The 15,605-nt window shown below is 54.9% G+C and overlaps 1 protein-coding gene and 1 non-coding gene across 2 annotated transcripts in view; both read left to right on the top strand.

Annotated features, from left to right (window-relative positions):
- Window positions 1-15,605, top strand: part of CACNA1S (calcium voltage-gated channel subunit alpha1 S) — an 87,103-nt gene that overhangs the window by 6,622 nt on the left and 64,876 nt on the right. The window contains exon 2 of the mRNA XM_077839033.1: window positions 3,607-3,712. Coding sequence (XP_077695159.1) covers window positions 3,607-3,712 — 106 coding nt within the window. The remainder of the gene's footprint in view (window positions 1-3,606; window positions 3,713-15,605) is intronic.
- TRNAE-CUC (transfer RNA glutamic acid (anticodon CUC)) lies at window positions 13,176-13,247 on the top strand. Its single transcript has one exon. It is a non-coding gene; the product is annotated as a tRNA-Glu (tRNA).

Genomic DNA, 15,605 nt, shown 5'->3' with positions numbered 1-15,605 from the left:
TGGGATGACAGAGGGACACAAACTGTGTGACCTGCGACACCCCCCCATCTCCGATCCACCTCCATATACACGGCGGGCACAGGATAGGCTCTCCCCAGCACCGTCCCCCGGGCTGTTGAGCAGAGGGGTGACTGGATCTGCTAAATGGCTGGAGAGCATTTGGATTGTTTCCCTTGTAAAATTGCCCAGCGAGCATCACTTCCTGGCCCTCCCCGCTTCCCAGGGCTCCGGGTCCTGCCTTGGCAGAGGAGCAAGTGGAGATGTTGATTCAAGAGCCTGCTTTCTTTTTGCTTTTCCTGTCTCTGTGGCAAGGGAGCGGAGAGGAGTCCCGGGCCAACCAGGGGGCAGGTAGGTGCAAGGCAAACCCCACACACCCAGCCCTGTCCTCCAGCTCCCCAAACACAGCTCTGCCACTGCCCCTCAGTCCTGACCTGCAGCCCCCAGACTTGCCAATGCCTTGGGGCCAAAAAGCAGCAGAGTTTGAATTTTCACAAACTTGGGCAAATGTGCATGAAATACTCCCTGGGGTGGGGATGCTTCCAGCCACTCCCTAAATGCAAAGGAATGAATTCTGTGCCCAGCTGTGACGCTTCACAGCCGGGGTACCTGGGGTGGGGAGGCACCTCGCTACCACCTGCCCTTTGCATGTGGGAGCCTTGTCTCTGCCCACCGGGGGTCAGCTCCTCACCTTCACCGGCACCCCAGGCCCTACCCTCTAGGCCTCTGCTGTCACTGAAGGGTTAGCAGTTGGCACATGCCAGGGGGACACTGGGCCCTCCAGGGGACAGCGGAGGTTGGAGTGCGCCGATCGCTCACCCACAGAGTGTTCCCAGATTCGCGGCACTCACAGCAGTCGTACACGCCCCCCCCCCCCCCCAAAGCTCCCCAGTCCCGCCTCCGATGGCTTTGCACACGCTGGGTGTGTCCCGAGGGGCGCGTGCAGCAGTTTATTTGATGCGGAGCTGAGATTGCACTGGTAGCACGTACAGGACGCTCCCCGTTAGCCGAACAGCAGGCGGGGCACGGATTTTATTGGAATAATCTAGCGGGCAGGAGCCACTCAGCAGCCGGGTGGCAGCTAGGGCTTGTCTTTCTCCTCCTCCTCGCAGTCCTGGCCGGGGGTCACTCCCCTGACCGCAGGGCAACAGAGGAGCTGCCATGGGGCCGGTGACGGGGGGAGGCTGCGGTTTTGGCGGAGCAGAGACAACCCCCCAGGCCAGGACTCTGCTCTGCCCTTCCAGGACCGCAGTCTTCCTTGCGCCTGCAGGGATCAGCTGTCACGGCCCTGCCGCAGTGCTGGGACTGGGAGCCCCCTGCAGCTCCACGGTCATGATAGTGGGACCGCAGAGGGCTCCCTGGACGGCCGCAGGGTGGCCTCCCGCATGGCCAAGGGCTCGTGGTCCTTGTCACAGTCCTGGCCGGGTGGGGGGGGTCTCTGCTCTATTGTCTGAACTGCTCTGTTAGCCGTCCTGGCTTGTCACCCAGCATGGGAGACGTGCTGTGGAGGGCGTGTACTGGAAACCAACGGTTACATACAAAATAAAATCAGAGCACACGTTCTAGAACCTAGACTCGCTACTTTCATGTCGTACACAGCAAAGTTCGCCCCAAAGTCCTTCCAGCTTTTTACAGCCTGTGATCCTTGTTTCATGAGACAAGTCATGCTGGCAGCTTGCCTCCTAAGTAAAGGAGCCCCCAGTGTCTCTTTTGCAGCACGGGCTATCTCAAAACAGTCCTTTGATCTTTATTCCTAACCCAGACCCCATGGTGCTAATTGCTCTGCCCTGTACATTTTGCAATCTCTTGTCAATTTTGTAATCTAGATGAGTTTGTGGCTCCCTATGCAACTAGACTCCCACTGTGAAGGGACCACACACAAGGACCAGATGCGGAGATAAGTGTCTGTAACACCTTCCTGAAAGGAACCTGTCTGAGATATGTCCCCTCCTGGTTACCTGCCTCAGCTCCGAGGCTTTAAGAACGTAATTTTCAGTAGAGAGACATAATTCCTTAAATATTATCCATGCTTACATTTCAAAATGATTGTGACGACCAGCGGGCTACAGGCTTTTGGTGGAGACCATCTTCTGGAGTACTAACACGCACAGAGCTGACCCAGGAGATCCCTGGAAAACCCCCTGCACATGCTGTGCCAGTTGGCATCAAGAAGTCACTGGGTCACAACAGCCCCACAGCAATTATGAATGTGTTCCCACATTTCCCCATGTCAGCTCTGTGTCTCCCCATCAATCTTGTGCTCCTCTAGCTGCCCAATCTTCCCCAGCTCCCCCTCACTGCTGAGTCCCTCCCCAAGCCCCACATCTGCCCCTGGCTCCCCATGTCCCTCGGCTCCTTATGCAGAGGTTCTTCATCCCCCCCCATTCCTAGGCCAGGTGGGATAGGGTGGCCAGGTGTCTGGATTTCGGACACCTGGTTGAAAAGGGATCCTGGCAGCTTGCACCTCTGACTGGGCCATTCGCTGTCCAGTTGGCGGAGCAGCACGGTGGGGCTGGTAGGCTCCCTGCAACCTCCGGGCTGCATGGCTCCCGGGAAGCAGCCAGCATGTCCCCTCTCTGGCTCCTATGCTTAGGGGCAGCTAGGGGGCTCTGCAAGCTGCCCCCACAGCTCCCATTGGCTGGGAACCACAGCCAATGGGAGCGGCGCCTGTGGATGGGGCAGCATGTAGAGCCGCCTGGTCGCGCCTCTGCATAGGAGCCAGAGGGAGGACATGCTGCTGTTTCTGGGAGCCGCTTGAGGTAAGCACCACCCAGAGCCTGCACCCCTGACCCGCTCCCCAGCCCTGATCCCCTGCTCCAGCCCTGATCCCCCTCCTGCCCTCCAAACCCTTTGGTCCCAGCCCGGAGCACCCTACTAAACCCCAAACCCCTCATTCCCAGCCCCACCCCATAGTTTGCACCCCCAGCCAGAGCCCTCACCCCCCCGCACCCCAACCCTCTGCCCCAGCCCAGAGCCCCTTCCCGCACCCTGCCCGATCCCAGAACTTGCACCCCCAGCTGGAGCCCTCACCCCCCGAGCCAGCCTAGTGAAAATGAGTGAGTGAGGGTGGGGAGAGCGAGCAACAGAGGGAGCAGGGGATGGAATGAGTGGGGGCAGGGCCTTGGAGGTGGGTGGGGCACGAGGTGGGGCAAGGGTGTTCGGTTTTGTGTGAGTAGAAAGTTGGCAACCCTAGGGTGGGAGGAAGATGGGGAGAAGCAGAGGCAGGAACCCATCCCCGTTCACAGGAGAGGAGAAGGGGCACCTTTCCCAAGAGGTGGGGCAGTGGGGAAGGCAGCCAATCAGAGGCTGATTTCCCCCTAGACTGATGGGCTGTGCCCCAGATCTGTAAGAGGCTCTGAAACTGTGGGAGTGTTGGCTGGTCTGATGGCAACCGCACCCCGTGTTATTGCAGCCCTGGATCCTCCCCCCAAACTTTGCCCCTCAAGTCCTGAGCTGCAGCACCCCTGGCTAGTCCATTCCTGGGTCTCTCCTGTATAAATGTGGCCGGTGCCCTGGCATTAGATCAGCTTATGAGGTCGTTACCATTAATTGGTGCATACGCAAGGACGGCGCCTCGGCTCTGTGCTTCTCCTTAATGCCCACCCACAGACCCTTCGAGATCATTATCCTGATGACCATCTTTGCCAACTGCGTGGCGTTGGCCGTCTACCTGCCCATGCCGGAGGATGATACCAACGCTTCAAACTCCAGCCTGGTAAGAGACAGCTTCATCCTCGTGTTGTACAATCCCGCCCCCCGGCACCGTCTTGCTCGCTGCAAAGCCCCCGAGGCAATCATTTTTCCTTCATCTGTGCTCCAAACTAACCTTTTATAAATAGCAGGGGCATCAAGTCGAGGCAGCATTAAGGGGCTGAGCCCCTTGCTCACTAATGTTAGCACCTGCCTGGTACTGAAATTTCACCCTCCGAGACACCGGCACGTGAGCTGCATGGTCTCCAGTTATGTATTCGTGAAATTTACACCTGCGCGTCTGAGTCCATGAGCAGGAAGGGAAGCTGGGACCCACAACACCAAGATACAGGCCTCTGCTCCCTGTTAGGTTGGGGAGGGAGTGGCTGGCCCCACAAGTGACAAGATGTTAATAAAACATCTCTGTTGCCTGTTAGCAGCATTAAACTGCTCCATTATCCCCTTTGACCCGAGCAGCTACTCAAATTCTGGGGCCTTGCGGGTTGTCCAGCCGGGAGCAGAAATTGAAGATGGAATCTGAGATGGTCTGGTGTGTTTGTCCCTTCCTTGTAGAGTCCTGCTTTACTCCTTGTAAGACATGTGCCCCAGGACCCCAGGTGGGGGGACCGAAGCCTGAGCCCTGCCGCACTGGGTGGGGAACCAAAAGTCGAAGCTTTGGCCCTGGGGGGTGGGGCTCGGACTTTAGCTTTGGCCCCGGGCCCCAGCAAGTCTAACGCCAGCCCTGGCAACCCCATTAAAATCTGGTCGCGCCCCACTTTGGGGTTCTGACCCACAGTCTGAGAACTGATGATAGCCTGTCCTTGTCATTCTGTCATTTATGCTTACTGTCCTTGCTGACCTCACCTCGGGGGCTGACAACCAGCTGGCTCTAACATACGGTGTGTTCTGTATCCTCAAGGGTTTGTATTCAGAAAAAAGAAAGGTGATTAGAAAGGAGTAGGATTTTATCATTATTAGGTCCATGACAGTGGTACTGAAAGGCCACAACAGAGATCAGGGCCCCATTGTGTTGGGTGCTGCACACATATGTAATAAGAGACAGGCCCCGCCCCAGAAGCTTACAACATGAATAGACAAGACAGACAAAGGGTGGAAGGGGAAACTGAGGCCCAAAGAGGGGCCGTGTCTTGCCCAAGCTCACCCAGCGGAAGAGGCAGGGAAAGCACTGGGTCTCCCAAGTCCAAGTGCAATGATCTCTGAGGACAGTTAGTGCTGCCGTCTCGAGGTTTGCTTCAAACAAGCACCCAAAGTTCACAGGCTCATTTGAGCCTTGCCCAAAGAGCTCGGATCTGTGAGACTGAGCTGGAAATCTCATGAGAGTGCCTGTAATTTCTGTTCCTTCCTCATTCGGTTAGGCTGTCAAGCCCCCCAAAACACCCTCTTTCAGGGCATTGTAACAAGCCTTTGGCCACTTAAGAATTGCAGAGTTGTCCATCTGTTTCACACCGTGAGCGGTTAGAATTTCAGAGTGACAGCGGGCTCCTAATTCAGATCATTTTGCTCCAGAAAGCCCAGGTCCCTACTATCAGAGCAAAATGAAAATCTCCATTAGCTGTAAGCAGAGTAGGGCCTTTGGCACACAGTTGAGCAGTTCTGATTGCATCCAGTAGAGGGCAGTGGTCTCTCTCTCTCGCTCACACACACACAAACTGAGAGGGAAGTTTGCTGCAACTGCTGTGTGGCTACAGAAGAGCGAAATCCCCAGGGATCTCAATCCAGCCGCTACATTCCCATGAACCTTGAAACAAGGAAAGGAATCTGCACACGCCTCTGCCTGCTCAGACCTCCCCGGAGATGATAGAGTGTCAGAGCCAGGAGCATGTGCAGGGTCTGCGATTGCTGCTTTTCAAGTGAATAAATAACTGGTAGCTGACAATACCGCGGGGATCTGAGTGGGCGGCTAAGTTATGGCTGGGGTCCCGTGTAGGTCCCAGAGTTAAGGTCCCGCTGGCAGGGTTACAGAGGCCAGCCCTGATGGAGAAAAGCAGCAAGGTTTATGACCGGGAGCTAAGGAGTCCATAAAGGGAAAGGCTCCTTGTAGGAAGTGTCACCTCCATTCACTCAGCTCCCAGGGAGAGTTATTGCTGCTTTGCAGCCTGTCTCGGGAGCCCTGGGATTCATCAAACAAGCCCCGTCACTTGTTTATGGGAGGAGAGGAGCAGTGGGTGTGGGGGCTGGAGCTCTGGGGAAAGCTGAGCGATCCTCGGCTGTTTCCTATGCGTTTCCCATCCATACCCTCTCCTTCCCCGCCCCCTGTATGCATTCCTCTTCGAGTACCCCCCTGATCTGCGTAGGGAGCCGTTCGAACAGGCAGCCTTCCAGCCAGGGTCTCCTGACGTCGAGAGGCTGTTTGGGTTGGAAATACCCCCCCCTCCCCCCCCAGGCACCGTTGGAAAATCGTCCGCCACGTGCTCTGGGCCTAATGCCTGGTGCTTCCGTTCCTGCACTCGGAGCAGGGGGTTGAAACTCGTTGGGTTCTCAGGAGCCATCCCGGCTCCCAGTGGAACTGAGAGCAATCTCAGGGCTCCTTGGACTTGCATTCTGCTCCTAATGCCTCCCTATGAGCTCAGGGAAGCAGAGAACAGCTCTAGTGCAATGCTTTTTGTCCCCGCCCGGCCCCGACATGCTCCACATCCCCCCCCCCCCACTGGGCCATGGGGAGCTGAGAGCAGAGCCTGTATAGTGAGCCAGCTCTGCGCTGGCTGGCGCGGGAGTCCCTGGTCCCATCACTCACGGCCCCTTGGCAATGCCAGACCGGGAGCAGTACTGTAGCTGCAGGTCCGTCCAGTATACAGCTCTTGTTGGGTTTGCCACATGAGTTATTCGGCAAATAATTTGGGGGGCCCTTGGTCATCTCCTCAGCTGCCTATTCAGCCAATACGTGGCCCTGACACACTGACAGTGCTTGTCAGGTGGGTTATTTCATGGGTATCCTCATGCCCGCCCAGCGTTCCAGTCGCAATGCCCTGCAGAGCATTTGCAGAGGCAGAGGCAAGCCCAGGACCCTAGTCTGAGTCCCCAGCCCCGGAGAATGGATCAGCGAGGGCCACAGCAATCCCAGGAGGTGCAAATCCGGAGGAGTTTTAGAGTGAGTGTCTGATCCCAAGGCTTGCATCCCCCACTAGCCCCTCACAACTGTTGTTGTTATTTATTATCTGGATTACCGTAGCACCTAGGAACCCAAGTCGTGGCCCAGGACCCCACTGTGCTTGGCGCTGTACAAACACAGAACAGAAAGAGACTCTGTGCTCCGGAGAGCTGACAATTTAAGAGAAGAGACAACAGGTGGACATGGACAGACAGTACAGTACAAGGGAACAATGAATCCATCCTGGCCAGCATGGTAGGCAGGGATTTCAGCCTAGCTGTTAGGTTTTTTTGCAGGCATCCTGGCAAAGGAACGTGGTGCAGAGGGATGTGAAGGAAGAGAAGAGGGAGCTTTGCGGGTGTTTGCAGGGAGCTCCGCCCCAGCGGGAGGGGAAGGCATGGAAAATGTAACAGGAGGGCAATGGAGGTGGCCGTCATGGTCCAGCCGGAGGCAGGAGTCGCCGTCTGGAATCTCTGGAGTGGGTAAGAGGGAGGGTGGGGAGAGGCCCTGGGGCCATTGCCAGTGAAGACAGCTAGCTTATGTTCGATGCAGCAGGGACAAGGGAGGCAAAGACAGGGACGAGATGGCCAAAGCCACAGGCTTGGAGGTGACATCTGCATGGACATGAGCAGGGCTGGAGGGCATTTGTCAGGAGCAGAGAGGAGGACGTAGCTGGGAAACGCAGTGGCCCATCTTCTCAACCACTCTGTCCACTGTGGGCCACTGGCCCCTGACAGCTGGGCTGAGGGGCCCTTTCTTTATCCTGATTCTGTAAAGTCCCTGAGGGTCTCCTCTCCAGGGCCTGCCTTAGCTTTGCAAGTGAGACCTGATGGGATCCCCTCCCAGCCCTGGGTGCTGTGGCTCCAGGAAAAGAAGCCAGGGCCTGGTTCTACTCTCGCTCCCCATTCACACCGGCATAATCCCATTGGTGTCACTCCTGATTGACAGGGGGCTGAGTAAGGAGCACAGGACCATGCTGTCCACAGGCGTTTCTATCCTCCAAAGCATCAGTCTCTACAGCACTAGGTGCCCAAGAGGCAGTGTGGTCCAATGGGTGACGCACTGGGCTGGGCGTGAGGAGACCCAGCTCTGCCACTGCGCTGCTGGATGCCCTTGGGCAACCTGGGGGTTGCAACACCATTCACTGCGCTGGCCAGCTGCCCCTCTGTATTGAGAGATGGCGTTGTGACCTGGCATACGGGGCATCTGTTGCTGTGCCGTGGAACACAGGGGCATCCCCCAGGAACTTGACCCCCGGCAGCACTGGCTCATACACTGTGTGGGGAGACTTCCCAGCTGAGGGAGACCCAGGGTCCCTGCATGAGGAGGGAGAGGGACGAGCGGGGACTGGAATTCACACCCCTCCCCAATACCTGAACTGGCGTCCCTGCTAGAGGGACATTGTGAGCTGAGGTGCCTGGCACGGACTGGCAGGTTGGCATTGACTCGCCCACCCAGGGGGCATGTTAGCCTGGCAGGAGGGGTGCTTACCCTGTGTACTTGGCACATAGGCGTCAGGGTCTATCCTATCCATGCATGTCTGGATCCTGCAGGTCAGCTCGGTGGTAGGAAGGGCACCCGCAGCAGAGTCCCACGCAGCACTGTGGATGTCGGATTTAACTGGCTCATGGCCCACGTATGAGCAATTCCCTACATACATCCTACTCTGGAACCCCTGGATTACCTGCAGCGTCACCTGCAGCGTCACCTGCTCCCCTGCCTTGTCCCCTATGTGTTACCAGCACGAGTCCTGTGGCAGCGGGAAGAGTAACACTCTGGCAGTAGGATGGGTGTCCTACTGGACAGCTGCGAGACAAACACATGCAGTGCCGGGTTCACAGTGGCTCCATGGAGCCTGGTCCAGGCTCAGAAGGGGCCCCGGCCTGCTCCGCTTGAACTGCACCCCGAGACCCTGCTGGCTCCCCCTGCTCACCACTTGCTTCTCTCAGCCTGCCCGCCGGCTGGCCAAGGGCTCCTCTCCACCCCCTGCCCCACCCCCTGCTCCTCTCAGCCCCCTGGCCAGACCCCAGGGCACCTCCGGCTCTGCTCAGTCTCTGCTTCCCACCACCTGTGGGGCCCCACCTGTCTCCCCGGAGCCGAGCCGCCTGGGACTGGCGCAGAAGCCTGGCCAGTCTTGGCCGGTTGGGGGGCGGGGAAAAGTGTGTGGGGCTTGGCTGGGCCCCTCCAGGCAAGTGCGTCTTGAGGGAGCCCGGCCAGGGCAGGTCCTGGCCTGGCTGATCACGCCACTTCCGAGGGGCCGGAGCGATCCCCAGCCCTGGGACAGTCCTGGCTGCACTGGTATTTCAGCCCGGCAGACACAGTCGCCTCCCAGCAGGGCCGGTGAGTGCGGCCGGGAGGCAGGGCCTGGGGGAGGGGGTCTGTGGGGAGTCTGGGGGTGGGAGGATCTGTGTGTGTTGGGGCACTAGGGAGTGGGGGTTCTCTGTGGGGGGTGCTGGACAGTTGTGGTGGGGCTGTGGGCAGGGGTGGTGTTGTGCAGGGCGCTGTGCATTTCTGGGGGAGGTCTGCGGGGGCGCTGGGCATAGTGGGTCCAGGGGGCCTCTGGCCATAGGAAGTCAGGAGGAAGTTGGTGTTGGGCGGGGGGCTCTGTGGCGTGGCATGGGCCCGCCCCCCGAGGGGACGGGGCACGCTGGCATCACAGGGCCACTGTGCGTCTTGCAATTGCTGGGTTGCAAATAGTGCCCTCGCACCGGGCTGGGTGGAGCCGGACCACCCCTGCCATGCCATGCCCCATTGCCCCGGCTGGCCCCTGGGTCTGGGGACCGACCTCCCCTCGCCAGGCTCCATTGCCCCCATGGGGGCCCACAAATATGTTTGGCGTCAGGCCCACAAAAGGTTAATCCGGCCCTGCACACATGCAGTGTTGGTCTGTAAGGCTGTGTGGAGTATATGGGCTGCGGTACAGACCCAATGAGACTTGTAAAAAGCAGGCCCGGGGAGTGGGGAGGGGACTCTGCTCTGTTTAAAAAGTCTGTAGCGACAAGGTGGGTGAGGAAATATCTTTTATTGGACCAACTGTTGGTGAGAGAGAGAACACGACACTACACAGAGCTCTTCTTCGGGTCTGGGAAAGGTACTCTGTACTAAATACAAGGTGGAACTAGGGTGACCAGATGTCCCGATTGTTTCGGGACAGTCCCGATTTTGGGGGCTTTTTCTTATATAGGCACTTATTACCCCCCCACCCCTTGTCCCGATTTTCTACACTTGCTATCTGGTCACCCTAGGTGGAACAGATTATGTAGCATAAGTAGTTATCACATTCACCCACATAGTCTCTCACATATTCTAAGGGACCATTCAAAGTGAAGTGGCCCATTACCACCTCTGAAGTCATGGGACAAACAAAGGGGGTTAGTGGGTTACAGTTTGTTGTAATAAGCCATAAATCCAGTGTCTTTATTAAGATGGTGATTTTTGGTGTCTAGCAACGTTATGAATGTAAGCTCCCAGGCTTGTCTTTTGAAAGCGTCATGCAGGTTTCCTTTGAGGCCAAGAACTGAGAGGTCAGACATGGAGCGGTCGTTCGGTGAAAAGTGTTCGCCCACAGGTGATTGGGTGTTTTTGTTTTTTATCATTTAACTGTGCAAGTCCATTCAAGAGTGTTTGGGTTCACCCACATAGTTGTTGTTGGGCGCTTAATGCACTGGGTGAGGTACACCACTTGTTGTGATAGGCACGTGTAGGACCCATGGATCTTGAAAGGTGTGCTGTGTGGGGTGTTGGTCATCGCAGCGGTGGAGCTATGCCTGCAGGTTTTACATCTGTGTTCTGGCAGTTCTGGTGCCACTTTGAGTGAGTGTGTCCTGGTCTGTGGATGAGTTTGGAGAGGATGGGGGGTTGTTGGAAGGCCAGAAGAAACGGTTTAGGAAAGATCGTTCAGGATGTGGTCCCCACAGAGTGTAGGTTGTAACTGGTCGATGATGTCCGATATGGGTTCCAGTGTGGGGTCGTTCCTTGATGTGATCTGTTTCTCTGGTGGAGTGCCCGTGTTTGGTGAAGGCAGTTTTAAGTTTGTAGCCCGGACTTCGTAGATTTCTACCACACCTTCAACAACCACCATCCATCTGTCAAACTCTTTCTAGAACACTCCTGCATCAGCATCAACTTCTTAGACACCGCAATCAGCTTCAGCATTGGAACCCTACAGACAGCTAGTTACAAGAAATCCACGGATCCCCACACTTACTTCCACAGATCCAATAACCACCCCAAACACACCAAGAGATCTCTTATCTACAGCTCAGATATCACAGAATGTGCTCCAAAGAAAAAATCCATTTTTAGTGAGTAAACTGAAGCACAAAAGGTTAAGGCCCAGGTCCTCAAACGGTACGTCTACACTGCAAAAAAGGACCTGCGTCAGCAAGTCTCAGAGCCTGGTTCAACCATCTCGGGTTTACAGGGGGTAACACTCGGGCTTGGGCTGGAACCTGGGCCCAGAAACCCAGCGAGGGGGGAGGGTCTCAGAGCCTGGGCTCCAGCTTCAGCCCGAATGTCTACACTGCTAGCTTAGCCCTGTAGCGCAAGCCCCAGTCAGTTGACCTGGCCTGCCAGACTTGCTTATCAATGCGAACATGCTTTCCATTTACTTCTTGGGCGCAGGACGATGGGGTGTCATCTTTGCCTTCCAGATATTGTTCACTGTCCTTGCTCCCACACAGCATAGCCACCGGAGGCTTGTTTCTCCTGTGTGCTGCTTGCCTGTTGGCTTCACATCTCTTCCTTGGCGTTTGACTTCATGTGTAAATGGGCAGCCATTGTGTTATCTTACAATGCTTGAATTACAACCTGACACAGAGAGCGGAGAATAAATATCTCTTGTCTGACAGAAAACCTGGTTTTTCACCTCTGTGATGACTAACATCGTAATCCAGTCTATAAGACCATGTTTTCAGTATCTATACAGAAATCCTTCCATAGTATCAATACATACATCTCACAATGATATTAATAACCCGTGTGCCACCGGCTTTCAGTGGAGACCTCTCATGACAGTCTTGGGTGAATGAGATGGTGCATACTGGCCTCAGGGTATACCTGTACCCCTATGTACCTCCTTGTTGGTTGGCATTAATAGGTTCTCGGGTCACAATATGGAATGAGGCTGCTAGCTATCCAGTCATACCTGGCATGTTTGCTGTCTGCGTGCAGGTGAAAAGGGAGCTACGTGGGCTTTGGCCTGATTTCTTGCCCAGCACCTAGAGGCGGGAGATTTCAATCCTGGGTCCCATCCCCTGTTAGGGTGAATTCACTCTTTCAGTTCTGGCATTTTCTGCTCTACCAGTCAAATGAATACTTAGGAAGATATGTGTGGGCCAAACACCCCTATTGGTGGCAGCAGGAGATGGGCATCTGTATTAGAGTCTGGCCCCGAAGAGCATTCAGGGTGTAATTCCAGGCTGGGTCAGGATTTCAGAGCAAACCGAAAGTGGGGAATCTCCCTGCCCTGCAGCAGTGGCGGCTTCCCTGAAGGGGCTGTTATTGTGGGGTGTGAATGTAAATACATAAATATAAATACCCTCCCCCCCAAATATCTGGCTGGCTCTAAAGTATTTAAATCCTGACCTGGAAGAAGCCCTAGCAACAGGCAGTGATTAGCGTCAGCGGGGGTGATGGACAGCTGGCAGCTACTGCTGTGCCCGGTGCAAAACGCAGTGACTATTCTGGACCCTGATGGCCGCAGGCAGCTGCACTGAGTCAGACAAAGAGCCAGACAGCAAAGCCTCTGGACGAAGGCAGGAGAGGAGGGGGGGGCAGCATCCTTTCTGCCCAAATGGAGTATAGGGGTCCCCTTCCCCTGGTTTGTCAAACCTCAGTTCCCTGCCACTAGCGGCAAGAGGGGCTCACAGCACAAAGGGAGCTGGAACCCATTGAGGACAGCCATGAGCAAAACCGGGGCTCGGTTGGGTTTTGACAGGAGCAAGGGGCCCCACTGATGGGGAAAAGGGCTCTGCTGGGGGGGCTGGCTGGAGGGGGGAGGGCCCAGATGCGGGAATTGGCCTCAGTGGGGCTGAGAGCAGCTGGAGGGGCTGGCCACAGTGGGGGTGAGGGACCCAGCTGGGGGGACTGGCCACAGTGGGGGTGTGGGGCTCAGAAGTCATATTCAACTGTACTTAATAAAGAGGGACAGGATCACGGTGGAATGGATCAGAGGGGGCTGGGCTCAGGAGGGAAACAGAGGCTACTTCTGGGGGGATTCTACACCAAAAATTTAAAAATCCTGTGCCAAAATTTTAAAAATTCTGCGAAATTCTGCATATTTTATTTGTCAAAATAACACAGTATAATCACTTCAGTTTCAATTATTTTGGTAATTTATTTCAAAATACCTGTCAACAAGTACATCAACAATATCACCTCCCTGGTGGTCTAGTGGTTAGGATTCGGCGCTCTCACTGCCGTGGCCTGGGTTAGATTCCCGGTCAGGGAAGGAATTTTGGGGCGGGATAGCTCAGTGGTTTGAGCACTGGCCTGCTAAACCCAAGGTTATGAGTTCAATGGTTGAGGGGGCCATTTAGGGCTCTGGGGCAAAAATTGGGGATTGGTCCTGCTTTGAGCAGGGGGTTGGACTAGGTGACCTCCTGAGGTCCCTTCCACCCCTGATATTCTATGATTCTACAGTCAACAGCTAAAAAGATTTCCCCCAGGAGTAGAGAGTTAAAGAAACCTCTATGACAACCCAGTTCCAGTTGAGGGGGGCTGGAGAGAGTTGTGTGGGGCCCCCCAGAGACCAGACACCTGCACTCCCATCCCCCCAGAGCTGAGCCACGCAGCATCCTCCAGCCCAGACACCAGCAGCCCCCTCCCTGCAGATCCCAGTCGCAGGGCAGACACCAGCACCCCCAGCACCTTTACTCCCCCCAGCTTCTTTACTGTCCCACTAGGGGACATGGTGTGGTGCAGCCCTGCCCTTTCTCATCCTTTACCAGAGCTGGCTGGGTCTCCAAGGCCCTCCCCATCCCCCCGGGAGAATGAGGATCAAAGTGCTCCGCTCACTGCGAGCTGGGCTCTGCAGTGCCCAGCGGCCCTTAGTGGCGGCCAGAAATTCCGCAGGGGAAACCGGGAATTCTGCAAAATTCTGCATTGCATGGCACATTGCGTGCAGTTCCCCCAAGGAGTAAGAGGCTGTGTGTGAGCAGGAGCAGCAGCTGTGGAGGTGAGCTGGGAGTTGGGAGTCACTTAGTGAGAGAGTGGGGGGCTTCTCTCGGGTGACCAGACAGAAAATGTGAAAAATCGGGATGGGGGTGGGGGGTAATAGGAGCCTATATAAGAAAAAGACCCCAAAATTGGGACTGTCCCTATAAAATCAGGACATCTGGTCACCCTAGGCTTCTCTCAAAGAGTATTAAACTGGTTTGCTCCGTTTTCCCTCTTAACAACAGGGTATACGTGAATTAGACATTCTCACCCAATAGCAGTATTGCTAACCCCAAGAGATCAAGAATCATAGAATCTTAGAATATCAGGGTTGGAAGAGACCTCAGGAGGTCATCCAGTCCAACCCCCTGCTCAAAGCAGGACCATGATTCAGATCCTCTAAAATCGTGTGATTGGCCCCACAATCAGTAAGATTTTTTTAAAAAAAGGAAAACCATCAAATTCTGTTTTTCAATCTGTCTTTTGCCTTTCAAATTCTCTTCTGCTCTTCTGTCAGTGTGTGAGTGATAATGTCCGGCTGACAAGTCAACCTTTAATGCACATGTGGCTGCTTGAATGGAGGCTGCAAGTAGACAGACATACTTCAGGAGAATTCGAGAGGAGAAGATGCAGAAGATGTTGCATTTGGGCTAGTCCTCAGTAGCAAGAGATTCGTTTCAGTATAATAGTCGTGCTTCTGTTAATGGTATCTCCTCATGAGGATGGATAGCCCCTCAAAAGTATCCTTTCCCAAATGGAGAGATGCGGTAGAGGGAAGGCATCCATGCTGGTTGGAAAAAGGGAAGGATGAATGGGAAGTTCTTGTACACAGGTGTAACCTCAGTACTCAGTGGAGAGCTCTGTCCTGTGACAAAGTGACAACATGATAGAAAAACCTAATTCACACACATGTAGAAATAGACTGAACAAGGCTTGTAAGATGGAGCCGGCAAATGAGCAATGAACCGCCGAGAAACACAAAGCGTTCTCTCTGTGCAGCACGTTTTCCGATGGTTTTTGAATAACGAGGTGAGCTGCAGAGCTCTTGACACATAAGAATACCTTTACATCACCAAACCCCTTTCAGAGCTTTCCTTAGCTCAGTGCAGTAATTACATTCATAATCCCTAAAACAAAATCAATTCGGTCACATTCAAAGCATTTCAAAAATCATTTAAACCGTCTGCTGTTGTTGTATAATTTTGATAACTACATACATATATACATGATCCAGTAATTACAATGAATAATTTGGTTTTTAATTAATAATTGTCCAAATAACTAAAAATAAATCATTTTTTATTTTAAATATTCTTCTCTTTCGCAGCCTCCCCATCACTCCAGCCTCCCCATCAGTCCCCAACCCCTCAGTCCAGCCCCCGGAGCCTCACCTCTGCTCCTCCTAGGTTTCCTCACCCCCTTTCCCAGGCCTGGGGGGGGCGTTTAGTGGGGTCCCCTCTCATCTCCCCTTTCCCAGGCTGGGGGGTTAGGGATGGCTCCCTCTGTCCCTTCCCAGGCCAGGCGCTGGAGGGGCAAAGAGCAGAGATGCTGCCCTGTCCATGTTTCTCACAGGATGGGAGGAGGGAACGGAAGCTGTGCTGGCTTTGTCGGCTTCCCGCCGGACCGAGCTTCTCAAGGGGGCTTCAGCTTC

Source organism: Eretmochelys imbricata, chromosome 21 (genome assembly GCF_965152235.1).
Source record: "Eretmochelys imbricata isolate rEreImb1 chromosome 21, rEreImb1.hap1, whole genome shotgun sequence".
Lineage (NCBI taxonomy): Eukaryota > Metazoa > Chordata > Testudines > Cheloniidae > Eretmochelys > Eretmochelys imbricata.
The sequence above is the reverse complement of the archived record's forward strand: the minus strand, read 5'-3'. Positions and strand labels throughout refer to the sequence as shown.